General features: G+C 39.3%; 1 protein-coding gene across 2 annotated transcripts in view; it reads right to left on the bottom strand.

Annotated features, from left to right (window-relative positions):
• The window catches only part of ADGRD1 (adhesion G protein-coupled receptor D1), a 154,843-nt gene that overhangs the window by 61,821 nt on the left and 74,421 nt on the right, over positions 1-18,601 (bottom strand). For both annotated transcript variants that reach the window (XM_013173436.3, XM_013173437.3), the window contains 2 exons: positions 6,919-6,992; positions 4,842-4,965 (listed from right to left, as the gene is read on the bottom strand). In XM_013173436.3, coding sequence (XP_013028890.1) covers positions 4,842-4,965; positions 6,919-6,992 — 198 coding nt within the window. The remainder of the gene's footprint in view (positions 1-4,841; positions 4,966-6,918; positions 6,993-18,601) is intronic.

Below are 18,601 nucleotides of genomic sequence, written 5' to 3'. Positions count from 1 at the left end.
AAATATTGGGATAAAAATTCTCTTACATCTCACAGCTTCCTCCTTACACCTGTCTTGCATTTTTGTGTTCCCTGGAAATTAGACCCACCCGACAGTCTGCCCCATAAACCTCTAACAGTTTGTCAGCATTCCTTGTCTCACAATATTTCAGGTTTTCAAGAGAAAGCACTGCCAGATGCTTGATATCCTACAAATTTGTTCATAAAAATGCCTCTCTGAAACAAAATAAAATCCATATAACACATTGTGATTCCTCCTCAAGCCAGATACAGAGTATGAACATAGATCTGTACAGTATAATAAAATAGCAATGATAGAGAATCTTGAGAATATATAAAGTCATTTGTGCTCACAAGAAATGTACAAACTATGCAAATATACAGAGAGAGCTGCTGGATATTGGTGAAGGTGTGGAAATAAGCTGGAATGGTGTTAGCAGGAAGGGAGGCACTAGGGCAGGTTCCAAGTGCATCAAACTGACAGGGTCTGGATCATGCTACGCTACAAGTGGAAAAAGCCAGACTTGACCATGGGAAGGGACAAAGAGTTAACCAAGGAGATTCTTGTTCAAATTTAACGTAACTCAGAAGAAAAAGTCGCCATTCTTAGCAAACAATTATCATACAAGCTCTGCTCTCTGAAGAAATGCTCACAAGTATTTATGTGGCAGGTTGCTTCTGAGGAAGCTCACTTATTTTCAGTCTTCCTTGCTTAGAGACACCTTGGTTTCATTTGAACTCAGAGATTATTTCATGCTGCCCAGTTCCGAACAGCAAAGTCACTTGAAATACCTGCAATGTCTCAATGGAAAGTTTATGCCTTTTTCTTGAGCAAAAACAAAATCAGTCTCATGAGGAAGGGCTGAGAGCATCAGAACGCATATCACACTGAACTGGTCTCAAGTGTTCATGGATTTCCTCATCAATGTTGGTCTCTGCTGACCAGTGCATTATGTTAAAGGCTGTCGTGATGCCCTTGGATAGGATGTCTGCCTGTTTGTGCTATTGTAACAGCTGCATTTATCAGTATGACAAAGAGAAAGGCAAAATAAGGGAATGGAAGTAGAAGGCACCCAAAAGAGAATTCTGATTAAGAATGAAGTCACCTCTTTGAACCAGAGTACAGCCTTTCTTTAAAACCTCTACAGTTTTCAGGCACTCCACTTCTGATAATTCATTTACATTTTCCATTAAAAGAAGACCCCTTTTTGTAAGAAATTGAATCTAGCATATATATATATAGTTCACATGGAAAAATTTCATCCAGTTGTATTTATATGACCATAAGTATATAATAGCTATAAAAACAGAACTGTTTTGATGTGGACAGAAGCTTACTCCCACCCGCTCTTTTTCTAGTGAAACACTGCTTATAAAAAGAAAAATAAAATATTCAGAAGTTCAAGATCTAGTATAACATCATCGTAACAATTTCTTACAGCATTGACAATCTTGTATTCAAACTGGTGATTTATTTGGGCCCTTTGAACCTTGGCTCATGAATTTCAGAATGTGGTGAATAAACATGTATATATGTGTTTAAAATCCACAGTGTTTTAACATTTACTTAACAGGCTTCCAAGGACGCTGGGGAGAAGTTTCCAATTGTGTAGTTGATTCAGTAGGCTCTATTGCTTAGACATGTGAAGCAAATACTAAGCAAATGTTTTAGGAATTTATAACTGAGCACAATCTGCTTGTATAGCTCAAAAGCCAAGGACCTGTTTTCCCCAGATCTTAACTTCATACCAATGTCACAATGAAAATACTATTGTTATTGGTTGTGGTTTTTTTGTTTGTTTGTTTGTTTTTCCCCACTGTATAAAAATAATACCTTAAAATAATCCTAAACTGCCAATTTAAAGTGTCTATTTTAGTCAAAGATTTGGGATGAGATTTTCTGATGAACTCTGAGAGAGGCACTACATAAAAACCAAACAAGAGGAACAGGAATTTAGGAAAATTGAAGGGCTGGAATCTTTCTTCTGTGTCATGGCAACATTATCCAAGACTCCCCCTGTGCCCACTCTCAGTGTCACCTCTCTCCAGCAGGGAGGACAGGGCAAGGTGGCCGTGCCAAGGTGCAGTTCAGGCTCATTGCTGTGTGGACCGGTGAACAAGGATTTCTCCATCCCACAACACATTTTTAAATTCTGCCAATTCAGGAGCAGGTAAAAAAATGTTTGGCTGAACTTTAAAAAGTCATAAATGAATACATATTGTCTTCTTAGCCTGCACAATCTTCCGGTGACATCTGCAACAAGCTTTCCAAATTCTCATGGATTTGCAGAAGGAACATAGGGACTCTCTACTGGAAATACAACGGCAAGGCTATTCCTCCCACCTTGCAGCATTTCACTTTTCCTGCCAATAACGTATAAATTACCTTCTTTTTCAGAAATATGATTTTAGGTGTAAGGGGTTAAAATTATAACAGAAAAATACATGAATTAAATCTAATTTGAAAGAAAAAAAAATATTCAGGATCGACTTTTCCAGTACTGCATCACATAGAGAAGGATTTTATGCATCCTGGTTCCCACTTGCATTTTGTTTTCTAAATTATCATAAAGAAATAAAAAAGCAATTGAAAAACATTCCAAAAAAAACTGTGGCAGATGCAAATTAGAACAGACAGTTAAGATGGGAGAAAATTCTAAAAGCAGAACCATCAAATGACTGTGAGAAACTGGACAGTGCCTTCATGTTTCCCAGTTACGCAGATCTCTTCAAGAAAGTTTGACTTCAAATACTTTGATATAAAATGTCTTTGATCTCTAATTACTGATACTGCATGATATTAAAACTTATTCTAGCATCTCATTAATCATAATAATCTCAAATCAGTTTGTTTGAAAGTTAGATATTTCAGAACTATTCTCCAGTAGAAAACTGAATAATCTTTCACCAGCAATTAGTTGCTGAATGTCCAGTTTAATCCTGGTTAAATCATTTAATCTCTGTATATGGCTCTTTAAAACAGTTTTAATAACAGTGTATTTCTGCCATCCTATTTTTATCTTACAAGTGTGAAGCTCTGTAGGCAAAGCTGCATTTTATTATGAGTACAAAGAGTTCCTAGGAAAATGATACTTGGAAACCAGCTGGGGTCATTAGGTGATTTACAAATAGGAAAGACAATAATGGGTAGATGAAAACTGGGTGACCTGAACAAGCTACCTTCCATCTTTAAATGGCTCTACCATTACAAAGGGCTCAGGAATTAATTAAATTATTTGGATAGCAGACCATGCTGTTCTACACCGTGACCCTGCCTTCGATGGCATTACACCATGTAACTGGGATTGCCGTGTGAGCAGTTGTGCTAACAGCGTTACTGAATCAGTAACTCCTAATGGCAGTTTTGGATCATTCATTCCTTGAAAAGACTTTGCTGCAGCTCAGTGGGATAACCCTGACTATGGTTGCCTTATGCTGCACGCTGACTTGTGTTTCTATCTGCAGGAACCTCTGTGCTGCCATCATGAGCACATACAGCCCATCCTGCACAAGTACCTATCTCAGGGCTAAGCTAAGCTACTGTCTAAAATAAAGGCAAACCCATCACTCAAACCAATTAACAGGAGCCTGAGACACGGCCTCATATGCAGTGCACCCAGGCCAACAGAGCTGACAAAAACCCTCTAGCTGTACCACAGAGGACACCATGCTTGTTAGTAGCACACAGTGATAAATGTGACAATAAGAATCCTACAGTCCTGCTGAAGCTCTTCTTCAGTCTGTTAATTTATACTGTTAGGATGGTGTCTGTAGAAAGCTGACAATGTGCCTGAGAGTATAAATTTGACAGACAATTGGTAATGCATTACTTTGAATGTACTCTCTGTAAATTATTTATCTTATATATTCATTATTTATCAGCTGAGGGTTTTCCAGAGAAGGGCTTTATCACTACCTCCATTGGATCCTCCCTGACAGTAGCACACCCAAATGAAGCAGTAAAACCATATTTCTCATACTCATGACAGTGCTGCCTGTTTGCCTGCTAAGGTGCAGCACCGGGTTGGCCTTGCCTGGTGCTGAGCTTGGAGAGGGTGTCCTTCAGCAGGCATAGGCTAGCACTTCACCTACAAGGAGCAGACACTCTGCTCCTTCTGTAGCACCACAAGGTATCGTGAAGACAAGAACGTATTTGGTGAGGAGAGTGACATGTTTGCCATCAAACTTCAGCTGAAACCAGAGACGAACATGAGCAGCAAGTAGAAGGTCCTGGTCATGTTCTGGCTGAGAAGACGTTTGCTTGTCAGCTCTTTGGATGAAGAAACTGAGCACAAAGAAACTACAGATAAGGGGTTTCAACTCTAAAACTGCCATTTCTTTCTCCTGTTTCTTCTACACAAGCCTCTGCTTGGCAGCTAGGTGAAGGAAGAGTAGCAGGGAAGCCCTTGCAAGCTGGCACAGCAAATGACAGGGACCAGCTGGCAGCAGAGCTCACTTCACATGGAGTTCAGTCTCGGCTGTTCATATTCCACAAGTCTAGTTACCAAAAGCCTTAAGCAGACACATCTCAGCTGCCTCAGTCTTGAAAATTAATCATAAAAACCAGTCTGGTCTGTACTTGACAAAATCAGGATAAAAGGGCGAGTATAAAGTACAGTGCTTCAGGATTCCCACCTGAGGTGGGATTCCCAGAGGCGTTTCACTCCATGCTCCATTTCAGAAATGAAAAGAAAGAAGAAATAGCAATACAACATCCCAGACAGCAAGTTGTGGAATAAATCTGAGTTAGGGAAAAATGAGCCCAGTTACAATCACTTACTGGTGTGGTGTGAGGATGCAATTGATGCATTTTTTAACAGTTATTCCTTTGCTTAATCTCACCTTCAGAGGCACCACTTGCATCAGAATGGCGAAGTTAGTGAGGTGGTTACAAAGACACACTGAGTAGTTGAGGTCCCCGCTCTCACGCACACAACCTTCATTAGACCAGACACCAGTTCCATTGCTGCAAAGCACACAAAAATGGAACATAATCTCTATCAAAATGCATCTTATTGAGGTTAATTCGACATGCATCATACTGTACAGGAGATATAAAAGATTGAAAGCCATCTCAGGCTGGTGCATTCACAAACACTCTCAGTGTCTTCTCATCTCCATCATGAAAACGGTTAACAAAAATATTGACCAGAAGAGGGCCCAAATCAGACCCCTCTGTGAATGTCACTAGAGATTTCCTCCCAGTTCTATAACTAGTGAATAACTATATACTTTTTTTCATAATATTGTGCAAACTGTTTATAGCATTTCACCTAGACCCAAATTCCTATATTTTGAGAACTACCATATTGGACATTTCAATAATCCTGCAAAAGTCAAAGCATATCATAACTGCTGCCTTCCTCTTATTCACTGTCCCACTCATCCTGTCAAAGAAAGTAATTTAGACTGATTGACCATGATTCCTAGCGATTGCTTTTTGTCACTTCATTCTCAGGGAGAGTGAGAGCAGCCCCTGCTCCACTGAGGATACGGCTGGCCTGGCCGTGTGGCTTGGTCCCAGCGCTGCGCAGGGATGTGATCCTCATGGGTTTGCTTCTTGGAGCTGGGAAAACCTGGAAACACCTGTGCTGACGCAGCCCTGCCACAGAGTGGGGACATAGGAGCCACACGTTCACATCTAAGCGGAGTTCCATGCACCATAACTCTGTCTGTTTCTTAACTATGTATTATTTTTTTATATCATTTTGAGTCCTCAGGCTAGACTGAGTGATGTTTTTATTGGTGCTTATTTTACAGACAGGTATTACCTCACCTTTCTTCTGTCCTTTGAAACTTCCTTGAGTTCTCAAAGGGAGTCTTCTGTAGGTCAGAAACCAATTGCCTATTCTTTAACTACCATGCACTAGGGAATAAGACTATCCTGACACAAATAAAACTCATGTGGTAGAACAGATTTCACATTTCAGTTTCTATCCCAAGGCAAAGCCTCAAAGGCACAAGCCTCAGTGGAAAAGCATACAGGAACAATGTCCCAACCATATTAATTTGCTTCAGTAAAATCTGTTTCTAATTTATTGTAATTTGTGAGTAACCATAACGATGAGTAACTGCTAACAGCTGGGACAGTTCAACATCCCTGAAACAAAACTTCAATAAAACAATTACAGTGACTTTCCCATGTGCATGCTGGATAGGAGGGATCACAGCATTGCAGGCCATTGCTACATCAATTAAATTTATATTATTACAGCTCAAAAGCAGTTAATCCCCATGAAATTCAAAATTCACTATTTGTATTCTTTCTCATTTAACTCAGCAAGAGCAGCATGCTTGGAAATCAAAGAGGTTAAATATATTCAGAACTAAAAAAAAAAAAACCTGCTATTTTTCCATAGTTCCTATTTCCTGAGTGAAATTTAAGGTGACATTTATTTACCTTTTATTCCAATTTGCATTCAGAGGCATAATATTTCTTCATTGCATGAATTGGCCAAAACTCACAGCTCTTAAATACAGATCTCACATGGTATTGTGAAACAGGCACAGATCCACAGAAAACAATGGTTCTGTTGGAGGCTTGCCATCTTAAAACATCCAAGCATCTGCCCAAATGGATATATTCATAAACCATCATAAGCATGATCAGTATCAGTCTGCATTTTAGTTTTGATTCCAACACTTTTCAATCTCTCACATGATCAGTATCAGTCTGCATTTTAGTTTTGATTCCAACACTTTTCAATCTCTCAATCACCTACTTAACACAGGGTCAGTGAAAAGAAATGCTCCTATTTATGGTAAAAAGCCACTGTGAGATTGCATTTGTTGTAAACCATAGCTTCATTACTTTACTTCCACAAATAAAAGAGAACAAGAAGAACATGGGTAGTATGTAGCATCACAAACTGTGCAATTTGATTAAATCAAGTTGAAAAATTGAAATTATGTAACATACCTATAGTCCAGAAACGCACAGTAAAGATGAACTCTGTTACTCTTATTTAGTGCTAGGCTGTATTGTTTGGGAGTCTGCAAGAAAGAAAATAAAAGCCCTAAAGGAATGTTTAAAAAGAACCACAATCCACTGTTCAAACAGTTCAAATTCCTATTATTCTAATAACTTCCCTAGACATTCTAGATTAACCACCTTACTGAAAGCAATTCTTTTTTTCAGTTCTCATGCCTTTAACACAAACCCCAAACATTCAAGGGCTGCTATTGTCTGATGTTTACATGTTTGAATTAAATTCATGTCACTTGGAGTGAGAAATTGGCATCCCATTTAAGTAATAACTAAACAGACGTCCTTATTGCACATAAGCACAAATATATGTGTTAATTTTTTCAGCATATATTTCACTTCTTTGGGTTTTGTTCACATTAAGTAATAAAAATCTCATATTTTAGGATTAACAACACTGAAATATGTGCATTACAATGACCAACTCACATACATTTTCTTTCCACCATAGTGATTATTTTTAAATATACAATCAAACTGAAAGAGCAATGCTATAATCCAAGATTTTATTTTAACGGATTTTGGCGGTATGATGACATAATTTTTATCTTTCACAAACAGATTTGGCCACATTAAATCTCCTCCATTCAGAAAGGATTGAAACCTCATTCTCCACTCTATTGCATCAGTTTCGTGACAAAATGATTAAAACAATATTGGAGTGAATTATTAGTTCATTATAGACAATATATGCAAAACAGAAGTTTCCAGTATCTGTTCTACCCTTTTTAATATAAAAGTCCCCCAGATCTACTCTGTGGTAGATCCTACTTTAAGGCTGTTTTTTTTTTTTTTTTTTTAATTACAAGAGTCTTCAATACAAATTGTGAATTAACAGCCCTCAGATTATTGCAACACAAAGTCAATACTGCTGTCAAACCAGAAAATAACAAAGCACTTTCCTCTTTGTTTTAAAGAAGAAAAAGGTAAAAAACAAACAAACAAACAAAAAACAAAGAACAACCACCAAAAACAGACAAGGAAACAAACAAAAGAAAAAAACAGCATGCTGAAATTCAAGCAAGTACAAGAGGTCTCTGCAATTCTCTTCCGCCTCTCCCACAAGTCCGAGTGTCAGGCACAAGGTAGTACAGTTCCCTCCTTACCAACGATAATAAAACATTTCTAACCCAGGACATTCATGCTGGATTTCCACATACTCCCAGTAGCTGTGCTGTAGATAAGGCCATCTATATCTTCTTAACTCACACCTCTGGATAACATAAATGGAATTTTCTTATCTGCTTGAGCAACTTCTGGATAAAACTTCTGGTTCCCTGACTGAGCCTGGTTTTCCTAAGACTTCATCATAGAAACAGCTGAGATTGCAGGCCACGTACTCCCAGAAGTGGAGCTTTGAGAAGACAGATTGCCACTTATCTGCTGAGGGTCTCTATTTTCCCCCTCGGCTCTAGTCACTTCCCGTAGCCTTCTTCCAGGAGGGGAGCAAAGCAAACTGTGAAACTTAAAGTGTCTGAGACTGAAACTGAGTCCAAGCAGGTGGAGGAAAAGAGCTGGCTGCCTGCTGTCTCTCTCCCCAGTGCTCGTTAAACAAGCTGGCCCCTCTGCATTTTAGGCAGTTACTACTTTGTACCTATTTGTAATTCCAGCAGTGTGGTCTGATGGCAAAATGCCGTGAACAAGAAATCGGTATCCCTGCCAACATTCATTATAACCCCCAGCTACATGCGGTTCTCATGCTGATGGGGGACAGGGCACAGAGCTGCTGCCCTTCCACTCTCATGAGAGGGTGGCACCTGGGAAGTGACAATGGGACGAGCCCCCCATCACCTGGAGATGTCTCACTGATATAACTCCTTGTCCACTCATGCCACTTTCCAGATGTGGTTACAGAGATGCAGTAAGCCCAACCATATGATGTTAATTAACACGGGAGTCCTTCCTCATCTTTGAAAGCCCTTCATTTCTGGTTGTTCTCTATAGGTCCTGCACAAAGCCCCAAGAGCTCACTGGTATGTTCCCTGCTAGTTCCATCAATCGTGAACTTCCCATTCCTTTCAGAAAGTGCCCTGTCATGAGCCTCACCTTTAATGACAGCAGGGGTCTTGCACACCATCCAAACCACATATGAAACATGGAGTGCCTTGCAGAAACTGCTTCCTTCCTTTAATCCCACCTTTTGCTGTTCAGATTACTTCTGAAGACCACAAGTTCAGAAACTGCAGAAGACTAATGACATAACCTATGGCTAGAAAAATGCCTTCTGCAACTTCAGTTAACCTAAAGTTTTATTGGCACAGTTCACTTTGTTTTACCAGCAGCAAGGGCACGTAACATAATGTTTGGCCATTATGCTATATAATATTATGTCCATCATGACATAGCTTTCCTGAAGTAAGCAATTGAAAGAATACATGGTCAGTTTGTATTACAAGTTACTTCACTTTTATGACAGAGTGAAGCAGTGGCTGGAAAAAAAAAAAAAAAAAAGAGTGAGATCTGCTGTAATAGCAGCTAAGATTATACAATAACTGTCACTTCTGACTTGTGAAATATCTGTAGATAAATCTTGATTCTTAATGTACTAAATGGAAAGGGCACTGCAGGGTCAGGTTGGAATAAGACATAATACTTCAGTTGTGTATCTTTTCACACAAATAAATCCCAGATGTATGTTTTACCCTCAATTAAGTATCTCTGGCAAGGGACGAATTACTGTTTTTCTCCATCTTTGACTCTAAACACAGATGTCACTCATTAGACAAAGAAGTACACCAAGTGAAGCTATACAGTCTCTGGACTATGAGCTGTCCAGAATCGCATGTAAACCCACATGGAAAAAATACATATAATGTGTATACAAAAAGAATCCATACCACTTCAACTATTTAATTTTCTCAAAGACTATGTTCAGTGTTTTAACACGCACAATGCAGACGTCACAAGGCTTTTTCAGTGCTATTCGTGATAACTGCGTAACACTCATCTTCTCGGAATTCATTGAAACTCTGTAATAAAACTGTCAACAGAAGAGAAACCCACCCAACATATAAGGAACTGGCCACAGTGAGGAATACACCCTCACTGATCTTCAACAGCTCTACTTTAAATTACTCTATGAAAAACGAACAGACTGTGTCTCAATACTGCATTTCTTAAGTTAAACTATGTGTGACAGCATAGCTGTGACTTGGATCCTGTAGCACTGAGGATATTGATTTAATGTCATTGATAACAAAGAACTTAATATACAAGTAGGCTTTTACACTAAAAGAATAAGTCACTTGAATGTTTATAAAAGCCTATGAAAGGACAGTTTATGCAGCTTTTAGCAGTATGGAGAGAGAAAGTGCCAGTATGTTTAGTAATGCAGGGTCTGTTTGTCAGGTCTTCTCCTTAATTTCAGTTCTTTCTATCCATTCTTCTGCATGGAGAGGGGTACGTGTTGCAGCTTCAAAAAGAATTACATTAAATGAAGCAAAGGGCAGGGCACTGGAAGCAGTAGCCAGGAACACAACCCATGTCACTGAAAAACACGGTGCAAGCTCCATGTCTCTATTTAGACCCCCAGCAGAAAGAGAGTGGTTCAGCATCCCTTATTCTAACCACTGCTTTTTGGTAAATTAGTAAGACTTACATGCAAGCCACAGAAACTCCTTGTATGTGTTGAGGGTATGTAGAGTGTACGCGTGGATGTGTGATGGGGATACGTTACTTAAGCTGCTGGGAACTAGGCACAAGGCCATGGTTAGTGGGGGGAGAGGCCAAAAAAGGGGATGAGGGGCTGAAAGGACTGCTGGAAGCCTTCAGAAAAACCTAGTTGCAGGAAATGTCATGAACAGAATTGCAGAAGAAAAACAGCCAGCCAGCTGCTGCTGGGGAGCTCTGCCAAGGAAGAGAAGCCAAGCAGAGGGTGGGGTGAACCTTTGTGAGATTAGCTTGTTTCGCCTCTCCTCCCCTGAATTTAAAAAGCAAACAAATACTTAGTGGCCACCAAGGGAGGAGGGTGCGCACTTTCTAATTCAATATATATTTTTCTCAAATGTGAGGAAGGAGATTTCTTTGGGCCAGATCTGCCATTGGTCTAAACTCAGTAGCTCCAAGCCCAAAGGTTAATGTTGGTCTTTCTCTTATCCAAAGCACTTGATAATTTACCATATTAAGTTAAATTTGGTGTTCATTTGACTCTGTTTACAAAATACAGAATTTTGTTTAATTCAGAGATTTTGAAGCCTTGTCCTCTCAACATCCAAACACTGTGGATCATTTTGAAAGTGTTGAGAAAGGGCTCTACTGCAAACCAGTCACTTTTCAGCACGTTTGTGTCTTTTGTGCAGTTCACAGCACACTGAAATATTCTTACAGGTCTGTGAATCAAAACCTTAATTCTAGCTTATGGAATAAGTTAGAGACTAGTCTTATTAATTTAAGGATTTCTTGTCCACACTGTGACATCCTAACTGCTCACGTGACCTATGCAGGACCACATGACCACTGACTTTCCTTCTAACACAATCCACTTCTCTTACTTAGAAAATTAAAACTTTAAGATACATTCAACTACTCAGCTCCCAGAGAAAAAATAATAATAATAATAAAAATACAGAAGAAAAGAGAAAGAAAGACTACCTACCTATTTCTATATTGGCTGTATTGTTCCAAGCTGTGAGAAAACTGCATTGCAAAGGACTGGGACTTAGATCACCCAACCATTGTAATTTAAAGTCTGTTGGACTGATTCACCCTAAGATGTAACTAGCATATGTCATGAAAAAACTATTACAAATTATACAAAAATGAATTTATCTTATCTACAAGGAATTATACAGTGTTGTGCATAAAAGCCAGACCTTTACCTGATGTAAATCAACAGTTCCATTGTGGTCAACAGAGCTATGCCAGCACACACTTACTGAAGCAATGCAGCAAAATATGTAGGCTCCCAGGGTCAACATGAAAGCCCTCAGAGCATATTTCTTAATGGAACAGACATACAGGTGTGGTGTTTTTTTTTGTTTCTTTTTGTTTGTTTGTTTGTTTGCTTGTTTGCTTGTTTGTTTTTTTAAAGCATAGTAATACAAAGAGTGGAGGAATTTAATATAAGTAATATAATATAAAGGAAATAAACAGTGAAATATCAGGTCCTATAAAGGCATATAAAATCCGAGCATGTTGGCATATATAATTGAATATGGATTGCTTTTTAATCTTCCTTCACCTGAGGTTAAAAAGAGTCAACATATCAATTTCCCGCAAGAATATTGTTAATCAAATACTACTCCAATAGCTTTCCCTAGCTTTCAGAGTTCTCTGTTCAACAGCTGCTTTATCAGGCAAGCAATGTGAGAACAAAAAAAAGCAAAACAAAAAAAACCCTATGAGCAACAGACTGAAAAATATCTTGGCTGTTCTATTAGATCATATTTTTATAAAGAGGGAAAGAAAATGAGGAGGGAATGGATGAGGAAATTGTCCTGGTACTTCTTTTCTCAATTACTGTGCATAGCAAAAAAATAAAAAAAAAAAAAAAGATTACTTCTGAATGTGTACAGCATCAAAAGATCTTGCTATTTTTCTTAGAGTAGCAACTCTGCATCCCTTTAAATAAAAATGCCATTCACTTAACAGCATCCTGTCTTTCTTATGGCACTGAGCAAGGGGCTTCATGGAGCAGCTGCCAAGACAACACCTGAGCACTTGCAGATCTCAGTGCGGCTGTCAGGCACTGTGCATCTGCAAAACAGTTGCTTTTGGTCTACAAGAACTGAAACTACTCCTTGGTGCTCATCTCCCTTCAGCTTGTCTCTTTGATCTACTTCAGGTTAGCTCTTTATAGCACAGATAATCATTATAGCACATACAAAAGCTGGGGCAATGATTGCTAAATGTACGCTAGTTGCAATGCCTTGACAGTGTTAAAAAGGTAATAGCTCTCCTCTTTGTTTTTGGGTGCTAAATAGCATAAAAGTCAGGTTTTCCCAAGAAGGCTCAAGGAAAGCTGCTGAACTGTTGAGCAATTTTGGCAATGGAAACTGACTGCAACCTTTGAATTAGGATTACAGTCTCTCTAAACACACATACATAGTTCCCAAATGGCCTTTCTATAATTTTACAGCTAAAAATTTCCACCCTAACATAGAGGATTTATTTATGTAGATCCCTCAGGTAGTTAACACAGTATGGCATCAGTGGGTCAGTAGTGAGGTCCGGACTCAGGAGCTTCTGAACAAAAAGTACCTTGCTCAGCTTCACCAAGCCACGGATCCTCTATGGATAATGCTTGCATACATTCCTCAATTTCAAAGATCTCAAATATGCAACAATATCTTTCTTTCCTTTTCCTTTCTCTTTGGCCTGGGTGCATACGGGTACGATGATTGCTTTGTATGTATTTGTTAACACTGGGCAGAGACAAGCAGTTGCATGGCAAATTCTTTCAGCTCGGAAGCCAAAACTATTTAAGACACAGTACTGCAGTGTAAAAGCATGCCAAACTCCCATTGACTGCAATCTGGATTAATAATACTCACAATATTGTTGTAAATCATGGTAATAAATGGAAAGCACAGAAAGGCTGAAAAATAGCCATGGAAAGGAGAAGGCTCATTTTCATTAGAGATGCATAGAGTTGCACAAATAGAAACTGCAGGATAAGGACCTTTGAAATTCAATTTGGGCAGCAACCAAGTTACATCAGTAAATATTTGATGTTTAAAATTTTAAAATGCCAGTCAGTGAGAAATGGGGCCTAGCAGGGCAGCCTTTCTTTACATGAGTACCAGTAAACAGAGGATTGAACTGATGATCTAAGGCAGCTTTTATGCTTAAGTGAAAAAATGATTTCTCATGCCCCTTACAGCATTGTTCTGTTCCAAAGAATTACAAAGTGAAAATATGAATGTTTTTGTTCTAGAAATAGTATCATTTGATTAATTAGTAATTTAGCAGTCAGCTGGTTTTGATATGTCCTTCCAGTTAAACAGTTATATCCATGTGTGAGTACAAAATTTATCCATACACAGCCCTCTAAACCAGCATGTTGTTTAGATATCTAGAGATGGACAAAGGGCTGCAAAGCTAAATCATTGATACTAAACACTTGGGACATGTTTTTCTCACTTCTTTAAGTTTTAGCACGTCGATTTAGATGAGAGCAAGGGAGGACCAGTTTCTTTCCCTTGCATTATTGATCGAATTGTTTATGCAGAGCCACTGCCACCAAACTCCTCGGGACACTGCACGTAGCCTCCACCTGGCTGAGGGCACAACCTCCAACTGGGTATTACCTCTCCAGAATTAATGGATGCAATCTGGCTTCAAACAGGTCTAATTTGAATCAGGTAATTTAAAATGCAAGTTATTTCACTCAAGGTGCCCATGTTGAAGCAGATACTCATTGCTCGAAAGACCTTATTCTGTTTTCATGCAGTGTTTCTAGGGTACTCTGGCAGCAGCAGCAGCAGCAGCAGGATGTGTGGGCACAGCCCTGCAGAGCACATTTCTGCTCTTCCCTTCTCTCCCCTCCAGCACACACTCAGAGCAGCCAGAACTTCACACTTCAGAGAAAAATAAAACCTTCTTGATTGTCAGGGACTGAGTAAAATAGTTTATCACACTGGCAAGTAAATAAATAAAAAGAAATATATCCCTCTTTTTATTTTTAGACCTACATGAATTGGAGCTTGCTGAGAGGTCGTGAACACAGAATCCTACAGGGCTGTTATCCCCTAACCAATATCCGATCTATATCATTTATGCTCTGAACTGTTTTAATGTCTGTGTTAGATGGGCCAAGATGAAAATAATATATCAGGACAGATAAAAGAATAACAATAAAAAAGCTAACAATACAAAACTACCCCAGACCTGGGCATTTGGCCTGGTTCTTCCAATAAGTCATTTTGTAAAATACTACTTCAAGTAGTACAAACCAAGATTGGTTGTTAGTGCAACTTTTTGCCATGGCCATTCATCTGATCCAAAATTATGTTGCTTTTGCTGCTTCTGCATACTTATGCCCCTTGGAAAAAAAAAAAAAGTATTTTTAATGTGAATAAATGCAAATACTTACAAAGATGTCTGTGCAACCCATCCACCAGCCCTGCAAAATTCCAGTGACATAAGGTGCAAGAATCTTACTGGCCTTTTTTGGACAGATGAATAAACTATCATTTCAGTTTTCCCCCACCCAGCTTACAATCAACATAATAAAGAAGAGTTCGTGGTCATGCTGATACAAACCCATGATAAATTTCCAAAATTGCTTAATGAAACTGACAACAGTGTCTTTTGGTATTTTTTGTTTGTTTCTTTCTTTTTGTTATGCCTTTTCCTGCTACTCTGCATTATTATATTAAAAATGCATTGCTTTTATAAAATAAGAAGCAGATGTCCCTTCCATACACCCCTTTTTAGCTCCCTCTAATTTTCTTAACTCATGTGAAAGTACTGCTGAAGGAAAACAAATGGTTTGATTCATATTAAAAAGGCTATTAAAAATGGATATATTTCCTAATCCAACAGAACCATAGCGAAAGAGGTAAACAAGTGATTTCCTCCCCCCCCCCCGCCTTCACCTATAATATTTTGACATAGGCAGAAATATTTCCCTTTGCTATACAACTATCCAGGCCCAATGCAGAGCTCTGTAACAGGAAGCAATGTCTAGGCAATGACAGGAGCTGTGACAGGGACCAGAAGGCAGGCACAAAGCATAATCCTTTAAAGGGATGCACAGAGTAGAATCAGTTTTAAGAATACTTTTCCTATTAGGTAATATTTCCACAATTCTTAGTTTCCAAAACATTGCTTAGGCTTTTCCTCCTTATGGCTTTTTTTTTTTTTTTTAAGAGAAACATTTGCATCTGATGAGAACCATTCAAGACACCCAATTTAACATTGAAACTGCAGCTGTGATTCACAGTCCCTAAGTGACTTGGGCAGAGAGAATTTAAACCAGAAACAAGAAACTGGCAGAACTCAGCATGACCTGGATAGGTGCTGGGCACGCTGCCCACTGCGGGGCAGTGCCTATGGGAGGGAAGCGGGACGGAAAGGCGGGCAGAGCCTGCCAGCATTTGCTCCAAGGTCTGCAGAACAGTCACAGTCACTCGTATCCCAAACCAGACACGCTTGGATTGCTGATAAGTAGATTTCACAAAGCTCAGCTGAAACTGAAAAAATTGACACAGAGGTTCAGTCCCTACAACTAACATGCACCAGCCCCAGCAAGAAGTTGCCCTGAATTCAGAAACAACACAAAGCTACAAAACCCAACAGCAAGTCCCACCGGGATTTTTTGGTTTCAGTTTTGCATACTTCTTTGCCAATACACAAATGAGGGCTGGATTAGCAAACATCTGTTGCTCACAAGACTGAAAGTATTAACTATAAACTGAATCAATCAATATTTACTCATATTTATTATGGAAGAGGCTTTAGACTTTATTAAGACCTTTTTTCACACAATGAGCCACTGTAGTTAGCCCAAAACTACCAGATTTCCAAGTGAAGAATCAATATATATTGCCTTTTCTAAGTACACAGGAAGAAAAAGCACAAATATGCCCTAATTTTCCTGCACAAAGACCATAGTCCGTGTCCTTATTTTGAAGAGCACAAGGACTCTGACAGCTTAGAGCAGTGATCATTAAAATTTCACGTACTCTGCACGATACTAACAGGAACAATGGAGTGTTTATGGAATTATTGGGAATACTACATTTATCTTTCTTTGTGAAGACTTCAGTGCCCTGCACTTCGCTTGCAAGGACAAACTTAGCTACTGGGAATGGACAGCTTTGGCAGTCTGGGACTGCAAGAGGTCTGATACGGCCAAATGCTGCACATGAAGCAGGACTCGGCAGTGTTAGGTGATGGGTGGAATTGATGATCTGATGGGTCTTTTCCAATCTAAATGATTCTGTGATTGTTTGGCAAGGGGGCAAGGGCTGCTGGTCCCAGGAAAGGCTCCCTGAGTCTCCCTTGGGATCCCAGCTAAGCCAGTGAGGTTTTGCCCAGGGCTCCAGCTGAAGCACAGTCCCATCTCCCTTGTACACACCTGCATATACAAGGGCTTGGCAGCCCTTGGCGAGGCAGAACAGAAATGAGAGCAATGCAACAAGAGTTAAGTGAGCACTGAAGGACCAAGGCCTTCAAGGCACGGGCACAAAGCTTTTGGTTTTCTGTGTTTAGCACATACTGGGACTCTGGTTTATGACACAGATACCCTAATATGGAAAAAAATGTACTCCTGAAGGAAAACGGCAGCTTCTTCAGATGTCTGGAGAAGCCCCTTCATGAGTTTCAGTCAGAATTTGATCAGGTCTGCATTGTGTCCTTTGAAAACAAAACATGACTGTGTAAGATATTCAACTGGTTCATCATTATGTATTTGTACTGTCATCTTTGCTAAGATTTCTGTACAAACAAAGGCCTAGGTTTTTAAAGGGCATTTTGAAGACGTGATTTAATGAAAGCTTTAGGAGGAGTTTTAATAGTTCATGTCAGAAACAGAGTACCAGGCTTAATGGTAAAAATATTTACCACTCAGTACGCCCGTTGCTAATTTTTTTTTATAGGATTGGATTTATATGTTAGCATTTTCCATTCTCATTAAAATCCTGGCTATGCGAATGTTGCGAATGAAAAGCAATGCCTCACATTCTTTGTGAATTATATGTGGCAGGCTTTGTTTTATATTGACCCTTTCAGTTCTTATATCCCTTGACTAGCTACTAATCATCATTTATCCTGTCCCTGACTCTGCTAATCTCTGGAGAGCGGGTGAGACAGGCAGTCAATGGAGGCGATGGAGTATAAATAATGACAGAGTACAATAAACATTCCAATTGCAATGCCACATCTCATGACAAAGACTTTCAGAAGGATACAGTGCACAGTCCTCCTATGATAAGGCTGTTGTAACCAGACTGGAAAATATTGCAAAAACTTTATGCTTGCTTAAGCCCCAAGATATTCAGGCCCACTAGGTGAGATAAGGGAATGTTTATTCTGTGTAATCAAATAATCACTTGGATTCAGGATACTTGGTTTTATTCCCAATTTCTCTTTCCTCACGTGACTTTTCATTGGTTCTTTCCTGACTCTGTGTTTGGTTTCACGTCCATTTTCCTACCTATTTAGTCTGTAATATCTCAGAATAAAATACATCTCCTCGATCTTGTTACGCTTTGCACAGTGGGAATCCAGCTAACATCTGCAAAGACCACTGTAAAAGTCTGTGTTCACATACAGCCTAATACTGTGCCATTTTCTGATAAGCAGCCTTGGATCATCTGAATATCTCATTAAGTTCCCAGTGAATGCAGGGACTTTCTTCCCCTGACGTCTCTCTCCCCAAACTCCAGGTGGGAGACATAAGCATGCTGCTTCATTTGTTTCATTTCTAAAAAACATCCAGCCATACAGCCCCAGAGAAAAACTGATCTGGGAAAAAAAAAAAAAAGAACCCCAAGAAAAATGCAAGCTTTCTATCACATTAAGAAGCTAAAGCTGCTGTCTTAAGCAACACAATCAATAAACGAGACAAGGAAGTGCAGGCACGGGAGCAGCATTGCTCTCTTAGATACAACCCAAATCTGCAACACTTTGGGTTTAATATTAATCCTCAGACACAGACAAAAATCCTTTTCTG

This window comes from Anser cygnoides, chromosome 17, assembly GCF_040182565.1.
Source record: "Anser cygnoides isolate HZ-2024a breed goose chromosome 17, Taihu_goose_T2T_genome, whole genome shotgun sequence".
Taxonomy (NCBI): domain Eukaryota; kingdom Metazoa; phylum Chordata; class Aves; order Anseriformes; family Anatidae; genus Anser; species Anser cygnoides.
Note: the sequence above shows the minus strand (reverse complement) of the source record. Positions and strands in the feature narration are given on the sequence as shown.